At 43.4% G+C, this 15,567-nt stretch overlaps 1 protein-coding gene across 1 annotated transcript in view; it reads right to left on the bottom strand.

Moving 5' to 3' along the window:
* The window catches only part of KDM2A (lysine demethylase 2A), a 97,315-nt gene that overhangs the window by 26,955 nt on the left and 54,793 nt on the right, over positions 1–15,567 (bottom strand). The window contains exons 6-10 of the mRNA XM_072639244.1: positions 14,562–14,740; positions 6,661–6,767; positions 5,606–5,699; positions 4,051–4,204; positions 2,150–2,265 (exon numbers count right to left, since the gene is read on the bottom strand). Coding sequence (XP_072495345.1) covers positions 2,150–2,265; positions 4,051–4,204; positions 5,606–5,699; positions 6,661–6,767; positions 14,562–14,740 — 650 coding nt within the window. The remainder of the gene's footprint in view (positions 1–2,149; positions 2,266–4,050; positions 4,205–5,605; positions 5,700–6,660; positions 6,768–14,561; positions 14,741–15,567) is intronic.

The raw sequence follows: 15,567 nt of genomic DNA, 5'->3' as shown, positions 1-15,567 counted from the left end.
TAAAGCAAGCAGATAGGTAGCTTTTTCCAGGCACTTGAGGTGTTCCCTAGGCAAAAAGGGGATTGATCCAGGGCCACGCAGCCCTCAGAGGAAGGTCATGCTATAAAGTGTTGTTTTCTTTACTGCTCTGAGGCTAAGATCCTACCCCTTCACTGTTAGCTCTGGTAAAAAGACAGGAAAAGAAGAGGAAGCAGGAAGGGAGGTTTGTCCTTCTCTACTGGTTAGAAGTGACAGTTTCTAAGCTCCATCATTTCTTGGATTTTGTTTGAAGCGTCTTAGGAACATGGATAATATGGTAAGAAAGGACAGGATATGGGCCTTCAGTATTCAAGCTTTTAGCTTGGAGCTCAAGAGAATGATCTGGGATTGACCTGCCCCATCATGCTGTTTCACTCACATTGTCAAATGCCAGACAGAACAGCAGTGACAAAAACTGTCTGACAAACGTGTATATAGAAGTGTGTGACCTATTAATGAAGAATCTTGTTAGCTTTTCTTCTCCAATTGAGACTTCCAAGGATCACCACCCCAGCTTCAGTGGAGGGAGAGGAAAAGTTGGGCTTAGAACAGCCCTAATGGCTGAGCTGTTCACGCAGCTGGTCTCTGGACACAGTCTAGGCAAGATCAGCCTGCATTCTGATCGCACTTTGTCCCTTTCAAAGAACTTTTATGTAGAGTGAGCTGCTTTCTCATAAGCTTCACAAAGTAGATTTCATGTCCATTCAAGTCATTAGGAAGTACCTACTAAGGACAAGGCACAATGCTCGGCATAGTACTGGAAGACAAAACCCAGATTGGGACAGTCTTCCAAGAGCTGCCAGCCATTTTGCAGGTACCCAGGTTGTAGATGAGCGCACTTTACTCATTCCTGGTCTACAAAGAATGATGCAGAGAACAGAACTATATGCCTGGGCTACCACCCAGTGAGGCTTCTGGTACCTCTGCACCACCTCTGTATGCTGGTGCTGGGAGAAGTTGACTGGCCATGCAGAGATGATCCAATGTGGTAGTGTTGGAGAGGGATTTTTGTTTACAGATTCTAGGAATGGATCAATGTTCATGAATCTGTTCAGACAATTAGAAAGTATACTTGAAAACTTTCAAGACTCAAAGGAGGCTGCTAGCTTTAGGTACTCTGGAAAAATTGCCTTTCCTCTCAACTTTAATGCCACAAAAAGATGTAGAAGTGGCTCCTCTCCGTCAGTCAAATAACAATCCAAGAAGCTACAAGTTACTGGAGCCTCAACAGAAAGGGAAACACAGAAGAAACCTGTCACAGTTTGGGCCTTTGGTTATAGGATCACAGGGTCCAATTTAAAGTTAGAAAGGACCTTAGGTCATCGAGTTCAACTCCTCATTTTAAAGAGGGGGAAACTAAGGCCCAGAGAACGAAAAGGAATTAGGATGTAACTTTGCTTTTACTATCGAATAAACTACACATTTTTCTATTGCAAATCACTGTCCTCTACAGCTTCACCTCCACATTATTTTCATTTTCTGAAATTTCTTTCATCATGACTTAACTGAATTACTGCTACTTAACTTCAAGAACATTTGTGATTTTAATTCTGCAAATAAAGCAACTCCTATTGTGTGTGAATCCTCCAAGGAACAGGACGTTCCTCAACAACACCAGTGCTTCAATAACACAATGATTTAGTTTCCATATTCAGGGTGAACTCAAGGTCTGTCTGTTCAGTTTTAGCCTTCTGTTTATTTAGGATTCTGTCTTAATGTCAGCGAATATGACACAAACTGAGATACTGCATTAAGAGGCATGGAACCAGTAAAGTGCTTAGCAAAGATAACAGGCACACAAATTTGAGGACGTCAAATCCTACTGGGTTAAACTATTAGAACAACAAAGATAAGTTTTTAAAAATTTAAATATTGTTTACTAGCAGTTTATATAGAAATGAAAGATTCAGAGCATAAAGATGACATAAGAAAAGAAAATGGTCTAAAAGTGGCCCAGAAGACTCCTAGCCGTTCACTGCTAATAAGGAATGAGAAACCCAGGACCTCAGAAAAAAGCAAGAATATATGAGTGGCTAAAATGCTTAACTTCTCTGCTTTTTCCAAGGTGCTAAGATTTAAACTAAAGACCTGAGAGTAAAAGGTTCACAATCTTTAGTCACTGCTTACTTACCCGTGTCCGATCTTCAATGTTGTAGATTTTGAGCTGCATGGGGATGTTAAAACTGTGCAAAAAGTTGCCCCCAAACACTAATGTGTCTGTGGGGGTGTACACTGCATGAATCCATCCTAAAGAGGTAGGAGAACCAACAATGTCTCAAGTTAGAGAAGGATTCTCTTGGAGAAGAAGTGATAAGCTCTCCCCCCAATCCTAGCGTGATCCTCTGTCCTTCTTCCTGGGGGAGCCCTACTCCATTTTCACCACTTCTTAGGAGGGGTGGTGGAAGAGACAACCGTCCTTCTCCCACCCCCACTCCCCCATACCCCCGTGCTCAGAAGGGCCAGGCCACAGACACCTCTTGAACACCTGGCCCAAACTTCGCCAATACCCAAGTTCAGGACTCAGGATCACCTTGGCCTGGAAACCTTCAACAGCTCCCTTCAGGATTTGTCCCTTCCTCGCTCTCCTTTCCCTCGCTCCAAAATGCCTGTCCTATGCTTCCTGAAGAAGCCTGCTGTCCAAAAAGACCTGATCAAGTCACTCTTCTGCTCAAAAGGCTTCACAGGCTCCTGAAGGCCTATCCTGAGTCTGACACCCTCACAGTCTGAGCCCTGTCTTCTCTCCTCATGCAATCCACAAACTGGCCAGATGGGGAAGCTAAGCCTCCTACATACGTCCACGTGAGGCTCTTCCACCTCCACGAACCTCTTCAGGTAATTTCTGCTGACCAGAAGGCCCTTCCCACACCCATATTCCCCTGAACTAACTGCCCCTGTAAAGCCCAACTAAAGGACTGCCTCTTCGAAAGTCTTCTTCCTCTGGTTTGCAGTAAGTCCCTGCTTTAAACCTCAAGCAGCAATTTGTTTTCTAACTCTCTAATCAAGTCATACTGGGAGTGAATGAATGGAAAAATATTAAGTGCTTACTATGTGCTTTATGGCATATACTCCAACGCCTCAAACCCAAGCTCTCTAGACTTCTAGAGTAAAAATGATGAGCATGTGCACACCCCTTGGACCAGTGGGCTCATTACTGGCAAGAAAGACAGACACAGCTGTGCAAAAATATTCCTAGTAGCAAAAAGACTGGAAGCAAACTGGACGCTCATAGGATGGTGAATGGTGAATATGTCCAATGGAATCTAACTGTGCTCTAAGGAATGAGGACATGTAGAGCTTCAGAGAAACCTAGGAAGACTCACAGGAAGCAACACAGAATAAAAGGTACATGCAGGAGAACAACTCACACAATCACAACATCATAAAGACAAGCCGTTCTGAGAGACCTGAGCACAAGGATCGAGCACAACTGCAGAGGGTTCACGATGACCCAGAGAGGCGCTAGGCCCAGGTGCAGACGGGGGCATGGCTGAGCAATGCGCACACTGATTCCCAGGGGGGGTTTGTTTTCCTTTCTTTTTCAACAGAAAGAGGGATAGAGGGAGAGAAGGTGGAGGCTTCAAGATTAAAAAAATAAAATGAGAACCACTTAAAAAATGAATTATGATATACAATGGAATATAATTGCTGCACCATAGGAAACAATGAAATGAAGAATTGAAAAGAAATATGGAAAGATTTAAAAGAAGGAATGTAGAATCACAAGGTAGAATCAAATTACCATTAGCTACACTGACTACTGCCATGTAGTGAAAGGAGAACAGCAGAAAGAATTCATTGTGTACACATCATAAACAGGGTCGAGAAGGCTTAGGGACAGGGTTAATGAAAGCTAAATAACAGAAGTTATGGGAATGTGTTGAATGTAGTCTCTCAATGGACGTGGATCCACTTCTAGGTGCCTCACCACCTGTATCGGATGCTTGCACACAGTGAATGTTACCTAGCATCACTCCACATGCTCAATATCTTTGGGTTCAAGGGAAGGTAGGGGCAGCTCTCTGCTCTGCTTACCCGAGGGGATAACAAAGGTGTATCCCTGCTTGAGCTCGATGCGCTGGCATTCTGACACACGGTCACCCAGGAAGATGTCTCCCTGTTTCCCTGACAGCAGCCAATTCTCATACAGTTCCAGGTTTTGGGCCGTAGGTGGTATGAGCCAGAAGACCTGGGAGTAAAAAACTTCAGTGTGTGAAGAGTCACTGATAGAACCCTTGATAAGCTAACTCCCTCTATGAACTAATGGTTGCTGGGGCTCAAGACCCTTAATTTTAAACCATGTGATCTTTCAACCCAAGATTACTCTTTTCTGCCAGACCCATTCATGGTACCCTCTAGTTCACTTCTAGCAGAGGACAGAATGAGGTCAAAAGCCTTTAGTTGCACGACTAGATCTGAGATTTAGAGTGGAAGGGACCTCCCAGGCTATTTAGTCAAATCCTCTCATTTTACAGATGGGCAAACTGAGGCTCTCCTGGACTTGGCACGTCTTTCCTTGGGAGCAGGCACCAGAGAAGGGGTCTGGACTCGGGTTCCCTGAGTCTTCCCCATTGCTGGCCTTCAATTAACATCAGCCTGCCATTCCATAGGAAGATGCCAGTCTCCATAGGACCACTGTGGGTGATTGCCAAGCTTTGAAAAATGGGCAAAAGAGCAGCAGATTGGGTCAAATTTCAGAAGGATGTTTCTACAGTCCAGAGGTAAATCCAAGTCCAAATTTACTGCACTTATCAATCACTTTTAGCTCACAGTGTAAAAGAAGTTCCTTGAAGGCAGGGACTCTCATTCATCTCTCTGCCCCTGGTACTTAACACACTCTTTTTCTCAATAACTTACAGTCTTAAGAGACTTGGGGCATACAGTAGCTAGGTGGTATGATGAATAGAGCACCAATCCTGGAGTCAGGAGGACTTGAGTTCAAATCCAGCCTTAGACACTTACTAGCTGTGTGACCCTAGGCAAGTCACTTAACTAACTGCCTCAAAAAGAGAGAGAAAGCGGGGAAGGAGGGAGGGAGGGGAAGAGGGAGGGAGAGAGAGAGAGAGAGAAGAGAACAGTGCTGGGGCACTAAAAGCTAATAAACTTGCTTAGAATGCACAGAGGCAGCACCTGAGTACAGGCTTTCTTGACGTGAGTCTGGCCCCTGGCTCACTATGCCACACGGACTCTCCCCTTGCACAAAGCAGGTATTCAGTGTTGCTGAACTACAGCAATAGAACAATTCTGTGTCTTCTACTTCATGTCTCCCCCCAGAATGGCTCAGAAATTTCCTTGCAGATGTTACTAAGGAATCTCACTGTACAAGAAAAGCTTTCTCGGTCACTCGCAGCCTTTGGCCTTCTGACTTCCTGGACTTAGCTGGGGCTCAAGAACCCTTCCAAGGTGGGTAGCCCTGTGTGTGCAGCTGCCTAAAACAACTCCTCACCAGACTCTAGCCAAAGACCAAACGATAGCACTCTCTGTACAAAATAGTGATGCCAGGCGCTGATTTTCTACAAGGGCTCCAACATGCCACTACTCAGACTAAATGACTCCCAACACAAACATCTCTCCACAGATGGCGCCGTACCTTTCCTCCCTGGTGTATGTGGTACCATACAGAGGTGCCACCGAAGTCCACGTGAAAGTCTGTGTAGCAGCCCCGGACGCTCATGAGACAGTACCTGGCGCCAAAGGAGGAGACACATCAGGACAACGAAAGATGTAACAGTTCATAAAGCCAACATAACTTTGCAAGTGCATTCGCTATACAGGCTGAAGGCTCCAGAGTCTTCATTGAATTTTCCAAAGAGAATGAATTGCAATTCAACAAGCAGATAAGAAAAACTCAAGCATCAGGAAAAATAGAATACTAGGCTTGGACATGGGTCAATGTATGACAGGGGGGTGATCCTGGAAAACATCAAGGAGATCCTGTGATCTTTCCAACTGTCCTACAAACAGAGTTCTAACACAAAAATTAAACCTGTAGGACTCAAAAACATAAAAATTCCCAAAGGGGTTTTGTTAGGAGGAAATAAGAAAGCCCTTACATGTAGAAGGAGTCCTTGTTCTTGGGGGTTCTTGCCTCCCCTCCTCCATTACCTTGTATTCATTTTTCATCTTCATACACACGCATGCAAGCACACACACACACAAGCATGCACGAACACACATACATGAGGACACACACGTGTATGTGCATACACACACACACACACTCTGTCTCCCAACAGAATGTGAGCTTCTTGACAGGGTCTATGACCTTTCTGTCCGCCTTTCCAGAGCCCATCATACAGCAGATGCTCAATAAATGCTTACTGATGACTGACTCCCTTTGCTCAGGTAAGCCCCAACCCCACCATCCTGGATCATAAGTTATGTAGGAGGTCTTGACAGCCATACCACCCTCTTCTTTACGTTCATCCTTACCACTCCATGTTCTCACTCTGAGGGGGAAGAAAGTTGAGTCTGGATGTGACTCAGCTGCTAGACAGAGATCTTTCTTATCTACATGATTTTAGTTTAGATTTTGCTTGAAATTTTAAATCCTCCTTTCCCCAAATGACAGAATTCTTCTGGGATTAGCTTATTCTGCTTCCCACTGCCTGCACACGTAGCCCAGGGACTGGTGCCTTCACTTACTTCTGCACTTTGGGGTACTGCATCTCCAGGATGGCATTGGTGGACTCTGTCTGGCTTTCCTTCAAGTGCCTTGGCCACATGTTGTCCACCCAATCGATAAAGTCAACCTAGAAGAAGCAGGGAAAGTGAGGCTAGTGTTCAACCTTATTTCCTCCCAACAATGCTAGGATGGAGGCAGTAGCTTAGAGAGAGACTAAGGGACTTGCCTATGGCCACAGAGCTAGGGAATATTAGGCCAAAGCAAACGCGAACTCTCTCAACCCACCGATAATACCCCAAACTCCTCATGGCAGCCACAAATAAGTAAAACAGAGTCAATCAGCCAGTATCAAAGAGCTAACTATTGAATGATAACAAAGATGAATCCTTCCATCAGTGTGATCCCAAACACCAAGGACTGAAACAAAATCTCTCAAGAAAGGATGCAACAACTTCTTAGGCCACTCTTTCCTCCTATTATCTGATTCCCTTTTGCTCTGAAAACACAAAAAATAACTCTGTGAAGTGTGTGTGCTTGGCATAGCTGAGGAGGGGGCCAAGGTCTTGGCTGAGGTAAAAAACAAAACAAAACAAAAAAACCTAATGGTCAAAGTCATTGAGAATTGTTCAGACAAACCCAAAGGTAAAATTCAAAATACAGAATAGACAGCTGGAGTTTCACAGTATAAATTCAGCATAAGAAAAAATGGTGCCAGTTCTATCTCTGTCATAAGCTAACTGTGTTGAGCTGGCCAAGTCAAAATTTCTCCTGGCTTCAAGGTCTTCATCTTTACAAATGGGAGGAGACAAAGCCTGGTGTAAGAGTGCACAAGCTAGTCTCAGAGTCAGGAAGAGAGCTCCCTGGGTCCAAGGCCTGCCTCTGACACCTCCTGGCTGTGTGGCTATGACCATGTCATTTAACTTATCGGTGTTCCAGGCAACTATCTAAGACTAGAAACTGCCAAGGAATTTTTTATCTGAATTGGTTTTTGAAAAAATTTGTTCTAAGAAAATCCTACTCCAGTGAAATGACAGGCCCAGTCGGGTCCAGATGGATGCTGATAATATCAAACAGATAACAACTGTGAAAATGTTTTGAAAAACATAAAGTGTTAATTAAGTTAATAACATCATTAATCAAATCCTACTCAGGTTCCACAGGCCCTTCTAATTTCTTTTATCTTGTTATCTGTTGGGCTTTGGGAATCATTTTGTCATATAGAGATTTTTATTAGAATGATATTTGCTGTATTAGGAATATACTTTTATGCTGAAAACCCAAGTTGTCAAATGCCATCACATTCTTACTATAGCCCTCCCTAAATAGACACATCTGCTGGGCATCCAGTGTCTAGAGCTAAGCTGAGATAGCACAGCCTAAATCTTCACACAAGATCTACAAATCCAACCCATCACTTGCTGATTCTGAAAACACATCTGACTGGACAGGAGTTTATTAAATGGTTTCACAATTTTTTCCTGCACAAGACACGAGATCTGATTGTGTAGGGTTAGAGACAAACAGTACAGCGTGGCAAGCATCGCCTGTATGACCCATCATACTGCCAGGTACCATCTCTGTGCAGCACTCTGAGGAGAGACCCCAGAGAGTCAGACAGACTAAAAGAGGCCGTGCAGAAGACACTGTCAAGGATATTCTTAAGTCACGAACAACAGGACTGCAGAAGGAAAAACCACTCTTCTCACTTTGAAAAAGGTGTGTTTGGGGCAGAGCCAAGACGGCAGAGTAGAAAGACATAGATGCGGAGGCTCTCCCCACACAGCCCATAAAATACCTGTAGAGAGGGACTCTCAACAAATTGTGGAGCAGCAGAAGTGGAGAACAACAGAGTGGAGGAGATTTCCAGCCCAGGGTGACCTGAAAGGCCCATGGGAAACATCTCTCACAAACAGCCCTTGGGGGTGGAATCTCCAGTCGCAGAATCCCCAGTCCCAGGAGCAGTGGTTCCCAGATCCCTTAACCCACAGGCACCAAAGGTCAGTGACGGTGATTTTTTAGCTGGCCAGGAAGGGAGAAGGGCCTTCCCATAGCTCTGGCAGCAGGTAGCCGCCTCAGAGAACACATCACAGACAAACCCTGGGGGCACTGAGGAGCTGATTCTTCCTTCGGCCCTGTGTGGAAGCCTGGGGGAGCTGGTCTTTGTCTCACACTGAATGGTGGCCCTGCCCATCCAGTTTATCTGAAAATCAGCCCCCAGTGCTAACCTGGCAGAACTGGAGGCCAGGTGGCTGGGGAGAGGAAACTCTGCTAAGATTCTGGGCATAAAAATTCTTCCCTGCACCCAGACCAGTACACGCTTGATTGTGCCACCTTGGAGGAACTGAGATCTTACAGATTCCCAGAGTATACCCTACTCTTGACAAAGGACCCAAAAGTCAAGTTGGGATAAATGCCCAAAAAAGTGGAAAAAAATAAGACTATAGAAGGTTACTTTCTTGGTGAACAGATATCTTCTCCCATCCTTTCAGATGAGGAAGAACAATGCTTACCATCAGGGAAAGACACAGAAGTCAAGGCTTCTATATCCCAAACATTCAAAATAAATATTCAGTGGGCTCAGGCCATGGAAGAGCTCAAAAAGGATTTTGAAAATCAAGTTAGAGAGGTGAAGGAAAAACTGGGAAGAGAAATGAGAGAAATGCAAGAAAAGCATGAAAAGCAGGTCAACACCTTGCTAAAGGAGACCCAAAAAAATGCTGAAGAAAATAACACCTTGAAAAATAGGCTAACTCAATTGGCAAAAGAGGTTCAAAAAGCCAATGAGGAGAAGAATGCTTTCAAAAGCAGAATTAGTCAAATGGAAAAGGAGGTTCAAAAGCTCACTGAAGAAAATACTTCTTTCAAAATTAGAATGGAAGAGATGGAGGCTAATGACTTTATGAGAAACCAAGAAATCACAAAACAAAACCAAAAGAATGAAAAAAATGGAAGATAATGTGAAATATCTCATTGGAAAAACAACTGACCTGGAAAATAGATCCAGGAGAGACAATTTAAAAATTATGGGACTACCTGAAAGCCATGATCAAAAAAACAGCCTAGACATCATCTTTCATGAAATTATCAAGGAAAACTGCCCTGAGATTCTAGAACCAGAGGGCAAAATAAATATTCAAGGAATCCACAGAACACTGCCTGAAAGACATCCAAAAAGGGAAACTCCTAGGAACATTGTGGCCAAATTCCAGAGTTCCCTGGTCAAGGAGAAAATATTGCAAGCAGCTAGAAAGAAACAATTCAAGTATTGTGGAAATACAATCAGGATAACACAAGATCTAGCGGCTTAAGGGATAGAAGGGCGTGTAATAGGATATTCCAGAAGTCAAAGGAACTAGGACTAAAACCAAGAATCACCTACCCAGCAAAACTGAGTATAATACTTCAGGGGAAAAAATGGTCTTTTAATGAAATAGAGGACTTTCAAGCATTCTTGATGAAAAGACCAGAGCTGAAAAGAAAATTTGACTTTCAAATACAAGAATGAAGAGAAGCATGAAAAGGTAAACAGCAAAGAGAAGTCATAAGGGACTTAACTAAAATTGAACTGTTTACATTCCTACATGAAAAGACAATATTTGTAACTCTTGAAATTTTTCAGTATCTGGGTAGCTGGTGGGATCACACACACACACACATACACACATACACACACACAGAGTACAGAGTGAATTGAATAGGATGGGATCATATCTTTAAAAAATGAAATTAAGTGGTGAGAGAGAAACATATTGGGAGGAGAAAGGGAGAAATGGAATGGGGCAAATTATCTCTCATAAAAGAGGCAAGCAAAAGACTTTTTAGTGGAGGGAAAAAGAGGGGAGGGTAAGAGAAAAAACATGAAGCTTACTCTCGTCACATTCGACTAAAGGAAGGAATAAAATGCACACTCATTTTGGTATGAAAACCTATCTTACAGTACAGGATAGTGGGGGAGAAAGGGATAAGCAGGGTTGGGCGGATAATGGAAGGGAGGGCAGTAGGAGGAGGGAGCACTCTTAGGGAGGGATAGGATCAAAAGAGAGAATAGAAGAAACGGGGGGCAGGATAGGATGGAGGGAAATATAGTTAGTCTTACACAACATGACTATTAGGGAAGTCATTTGCAAAACTACACAGATATGGCCTATACTGAATTGCTTGCCTTCCCAAAGGAAATGGGTCGGGGGGAGGGATGAAGAGAAGTTGGAACTCAAAAGCTTTAGGAACAACTGTTAAGTATTCTTCTTGCAACTAGGAAATAAGAAATACAGGTAATGGGGTATAGAAATTTATCTTGCCCTACAGGACAAAAGAGAAGATGGGGATAAGGGAAGGGAGGTATGTTAGAAGGGAGGACAGATTGGTGATAGGGGAAATTAGAATGCTCCGTGTTCAGGGGTGGGGGGTGGAGAGAAATGGGGAGAAAATTTGGAACCCAAAATTTTGTGGAACTGAATGTTGAAAACTTAAATAAATAAATTTAAATTAAAAAAAAAAGAAAAAAGAAAAGAAAAAGGAGTGTTTGGTATCTGTCTACAATGTAGGTCGATGAGTCTAACTTTAATTCCTGAAAAATTCTAGGCCAATATCATTAAAGAGCTGGCAAGTGTTCACCTAGACAAGAAGGTAGCAATAATCCCAAGGAGCCAGCAGGACTTACCAAGGACAGGCCTCCCAAACCTGGCTTCCTATTTTAACAGGATTAGAGAATTGACAGATCAGTGAATGCCCTAGACACAGTTACTCAGATTTGTTTAAAAAGTTATCTTGTGAGAAAGAGGTAGACTTGAGGAGGGCACAACTGGATGGAATGGCCAGATCAAAGGAGTTGGGTGTAAACGTGGCAGGAAGTGTCCAAGGACTCGCTCGGCCGTGGGCCCTGGGCTACGCTGCTTTTTTGTCAGTGACTTGGATAAAAACTTGTCAAATCTGCCCACGTGGGAGGGTCAGCTGACTTGGTGGATGGCAGAGGGAGGACACAAGAAGCTTCTGACTGGTTAGAACACTGGGTCAGATCCACAAAGATGAAGTTCAATAGGGATGAAAAGAAAGTCTGACGCTCAGTTTTGAGAAAAGAAAACAAAAAAAAAACACTCCAACTTTCACAAGACAGCAGATTGTCTGAAGTGGGTGGTGTGTGTCAGAGCAAACTACAAGGTCAGTGAGTGAACCATGGGAAGTAATACAGGAAAGCTGCACTAAGTGAGGCAAAGCTTACAAGAGGAAAAGGGTAGGTGACACAGGAGAGGGGACAGTGCCCCTGTGCCTATCCTGGTCCCAAGCAGTCTGGGCCCTTCTAGGCACATCTGGGGGTCCCAGATCATGAAGGCCATTGATAAGCTGGACAACATATGGACAAGTGACACTGGGAAGGGTCTTGGGTCCCCACCGTGTAAGGATTAGTGGAAGGAACAGGAAGGTTTACCCTGAGGAAGAGAAGATTCAGGAAGATATATCCACAAGTATTTGAAAAGCTAAGCTGGAGACAGGGAGTGTTGGCTTTCATTCTACTTGGTCCTAAATGGCAGAGCCAGAAGCACAGAAGCTAACTAAGAAAATGTCTGGAAAAACTTCCTGATAACGAGACCTATCCAAAAGATGAAGGGGAGGCGGGGGCAGGGGAAGCCTCAAGAGACAATGAAGCCCTGTCATTGGAGTGTTTCAAGGAAAAGCTGGCAAGAACTGACTGTTTAGTAGAATAGATGCCTGCTGAGGTGCCACTCATTTCTTAAATTCTGTGCCTCTCTATTTTACTGTCATGGATAAAATGAGAACCCACTGTGGGTAAAGTATTAGACTATTCCCCAAATTCCTTTTCCCTCAAAACTTTGGCAGTTCCTCATTTGCATGAGCTGTGTGCTCAAACCTGAGAACGTTTTACCAGATGCTATCTGAACTGTAACTGTAAGGCCCTAAAGAAGCAGGCGTTACTTCTCTCCACAGCAATGTGCCATTCCTCCCTTCCTTCCTTCTTGGGTTCCTTCATTTCCTATCACAGAAGGGGAGGGAGGATTGCCACCACAGGTTTATACCCTTTACCTGGGGTAAATAATTAGAGGAACTATTCATGGAGGCTAAACTAGGCACCTCATAACAAGAGGTTGTGTGAGAGTAACATGGACAGATCATCAAACAACTTCTTTCATGTGGGACCTGTGACTTTTGGGGGAGGTGGTTGAAAGTTGTATTATAATTCTCTACATTAATACAACTTAATTTTCTTTCTTTCTTTCTTGTCATTTTCAATCATACCAACTGGAAGAGAGCCAGAAAATGAACGAGCTCTGTCCCATGACAGTGGACTCCCCTGCTTGCTTCTCTACACTTTGGGGTCTTTTCAAATAAAGGCTGAACAACTTTTTGTCAAGTTGCATTGTCTAGAAACATTTTTCTTAGGTTGGAGATGGACTATATGGCCTCCGCAGGTCCTTCCAACCCTGAAACTCTATGAGCTGGGGACTCCATACCCACTTTCCGGAACTACAAGGACAATAGGCACCCAGATTTTACTGCCCTGGATGGTGCTATAAGAAAGAGAACATCTTTCTGGGTTTAGACTTCATGGGCCACATCTCCATTTCACAATGCGTGGGACCCATGGCTCATCCAAGAACAATTTTAGCTCTCTTCCTGGGCTAGTCAACATGTGGCACTAACAGCTCTCCTCTAAGTCCTTAGATCTTAGATCTTCTTAGAAAAACATGAAGCTTGGGAACTACTGGAGTGATGTCTGTGTTAGCTATAAAGAGAATAATTTCCCCACTGACTTCCACTGCCAATGTGGCAATGTTTCCACATCTCTTGCAGTTCCTGTCCTGCCCCAAGAACAAGGGAAAAGACAAAGGCCTACAGAAAGCAGACTGACTTGGTACTTTCAGGAACACTGTCCTTGGAGTCAAGTTTCTAATTTTCCAATTTGACCACCTGGATTTCTGGGTAATGTACCTCTTGAAGAGGTGGCATCTGGACCCTCTGCTACCAACTCTTACTCCTAGAGAACCTTTCTCCTAGATCCAGGATGACTTGATTAAAAAGAAAAACAAAAACTAAGCTAGATGCCATAAGGGAATGAAAGACTACCTATTGGATATTGCTCTAGTATCACCATAAGCCCATAAAGTGCCTTGACAACTCTGTCTGCCCCAAAGGAAAGATGGAAGAAGCCTGCACCTGCCCCACCCTCCCACCCCTCTACAAAAGTGGGAGCCTGATAGGACTGGAACACACACATGTTTTGAACAACTGTTATCTTACATGATGGAAGGTAGGAGTAATTTGAAGGAAGATTAAAGAATAAGTATCCTTTGGAATCAGATTTTAAAGTGACAAACTCTCCAAATTGTGCCACTTTACAGTGGAGTTTGTGCCTCAACTAAGTTTTACTTCAAGGTCTACAAAATAAGAAATGAAATTCTGGGTCCAAAAATGAATAAGCATAGTCAGAACAGCATCAGATCTCCTCTAGGAAGTAGCTCTTTTCAATGTCTTTCTGGGAACTGTCAGGCACCAGCTCAGAGCAAATCACGGTTAAACCAAACATCTCTCGCCTGGCCTTCCCTATCTTTTCACAACTTTCTTTTTAAGCAACTGATCTCCTTAACTAAGAGCTAAAGAAGTCTTCTGTCATTCCTAACACATCTTAGAAGAATTGTTTTTAAACTTCCTCAACTATGGCACAAACTCAAGGGCAACACCCTTCCATTTCTGAGGCCTGTAGTAGCCTCAGTGTGGATGGGTGCCCTTGTCTGGAGGAGAGGGGCCAGCTTTCAAAGGTTCAATCTTAAAGCACTAACATTTCTAGGGTAAAGCTTTCTGTCCTTTCTAGCACATTCATGAAAAAGCTATGAATTTTGCAAAAATGAACAACCTTCTTACTAACCCTGCATGTTGGAAGGGAAAGAGCTAGGCTGACAAACATTACCGTGGTGGGCCTCTGCACCATGTTCTCCAGTCTGGTGTGGCTGAACTCCAGGCTGATGACGTTATAGAGTTTCTCACGCTCTTCCTCCGGAGTCTCATAATAGCGGGTCCACTGGGCCATCGTCATTTCAATGCCTTTCTGAGTGTTCACATCCATGACATCCACCATTCGACGGCTCCCTGTCATGAAAAGTTTATTTTTGGCGTGTGTGCGCTAAGGAACCAGTACAATCAGCAAATGATAATACATCAAATCTCCTTTCTATTCTACTGAAAGTTACTTGAAAAATCCTTGCCAACTCCTTTAAGTGCAACCAAAGGGAGGGAGAGGCATGATGAAGTTACCAAGTACCCCAGCAGTGCCCTCTAAATGTGTAACTGAGGAGGTGAGAGTCTAACGACTTCATAATGAGAAATCAGCCCACTATTCCCTCAGAGAACTAGTACTTAGGGTAAATTAAAGTCAAGCTCCACCTGTTCATCCTCTCATAATTTCTTTTCCAATTCAACCAATGAAAGTTTATAATGTAGAAGGAATTCAAAAAACAAATATTTGTAGGCATTCATTATATATAAGGTAATTCTCTGACCCTCAATCTTCTCATCTATAAAATGGCAGTAACAGCAGTTCCTAAGTCGGGGATGTTGTAAGGATCAAATAAGATGCCTATAATGCACTCTGCAAATCTTAAACTATTTACTATATATAAAGGGAAACTATAACTCCAATTATTCTTGAAGACCCAAAGATGAACTAGACAAGGAGAGTATCCTCAAAGAACTTCTCATCTAGTAGAGGAGAGAAGGCAAATTGTTAACTGACACAGGAATCATATAAGCAAACAAAGTTCTCCACAGTGAGAATGAGAAAGAGTCAAAATGAGTAAGCTAGAAGACAGAAAGAGACAGAAAAAAGGCATGGAACCTCTGTCTTGCCTCTAGAAAGTTGGAGATTCCATGGCCTAAACAGCACTCAGTGGGTGACATGTCACAAATGGCTGCTCAAA

This window comes from Notamacropus eugenii, chromosome 2 (genome assembly GCF_028372415.1).
Source record: "Notamacropus eugenii isolate mMacEug1 chromosome 2, mMacEug1.pri_v2, whole genome shotgun sequence".
In the NCBI taxonomy this organism is placed as follows: domain Eukaryota; kingdom Metazoa; phylum Chordata; class Mammalia; order Diprotodontia; family Macropodidae; genus Notamacropus; species Notamacropus eugenii.
Note: the sequence above shows the minus strand (reverse complement) of the source record. Positions and strands in the feature narration are given on the sequence as shown.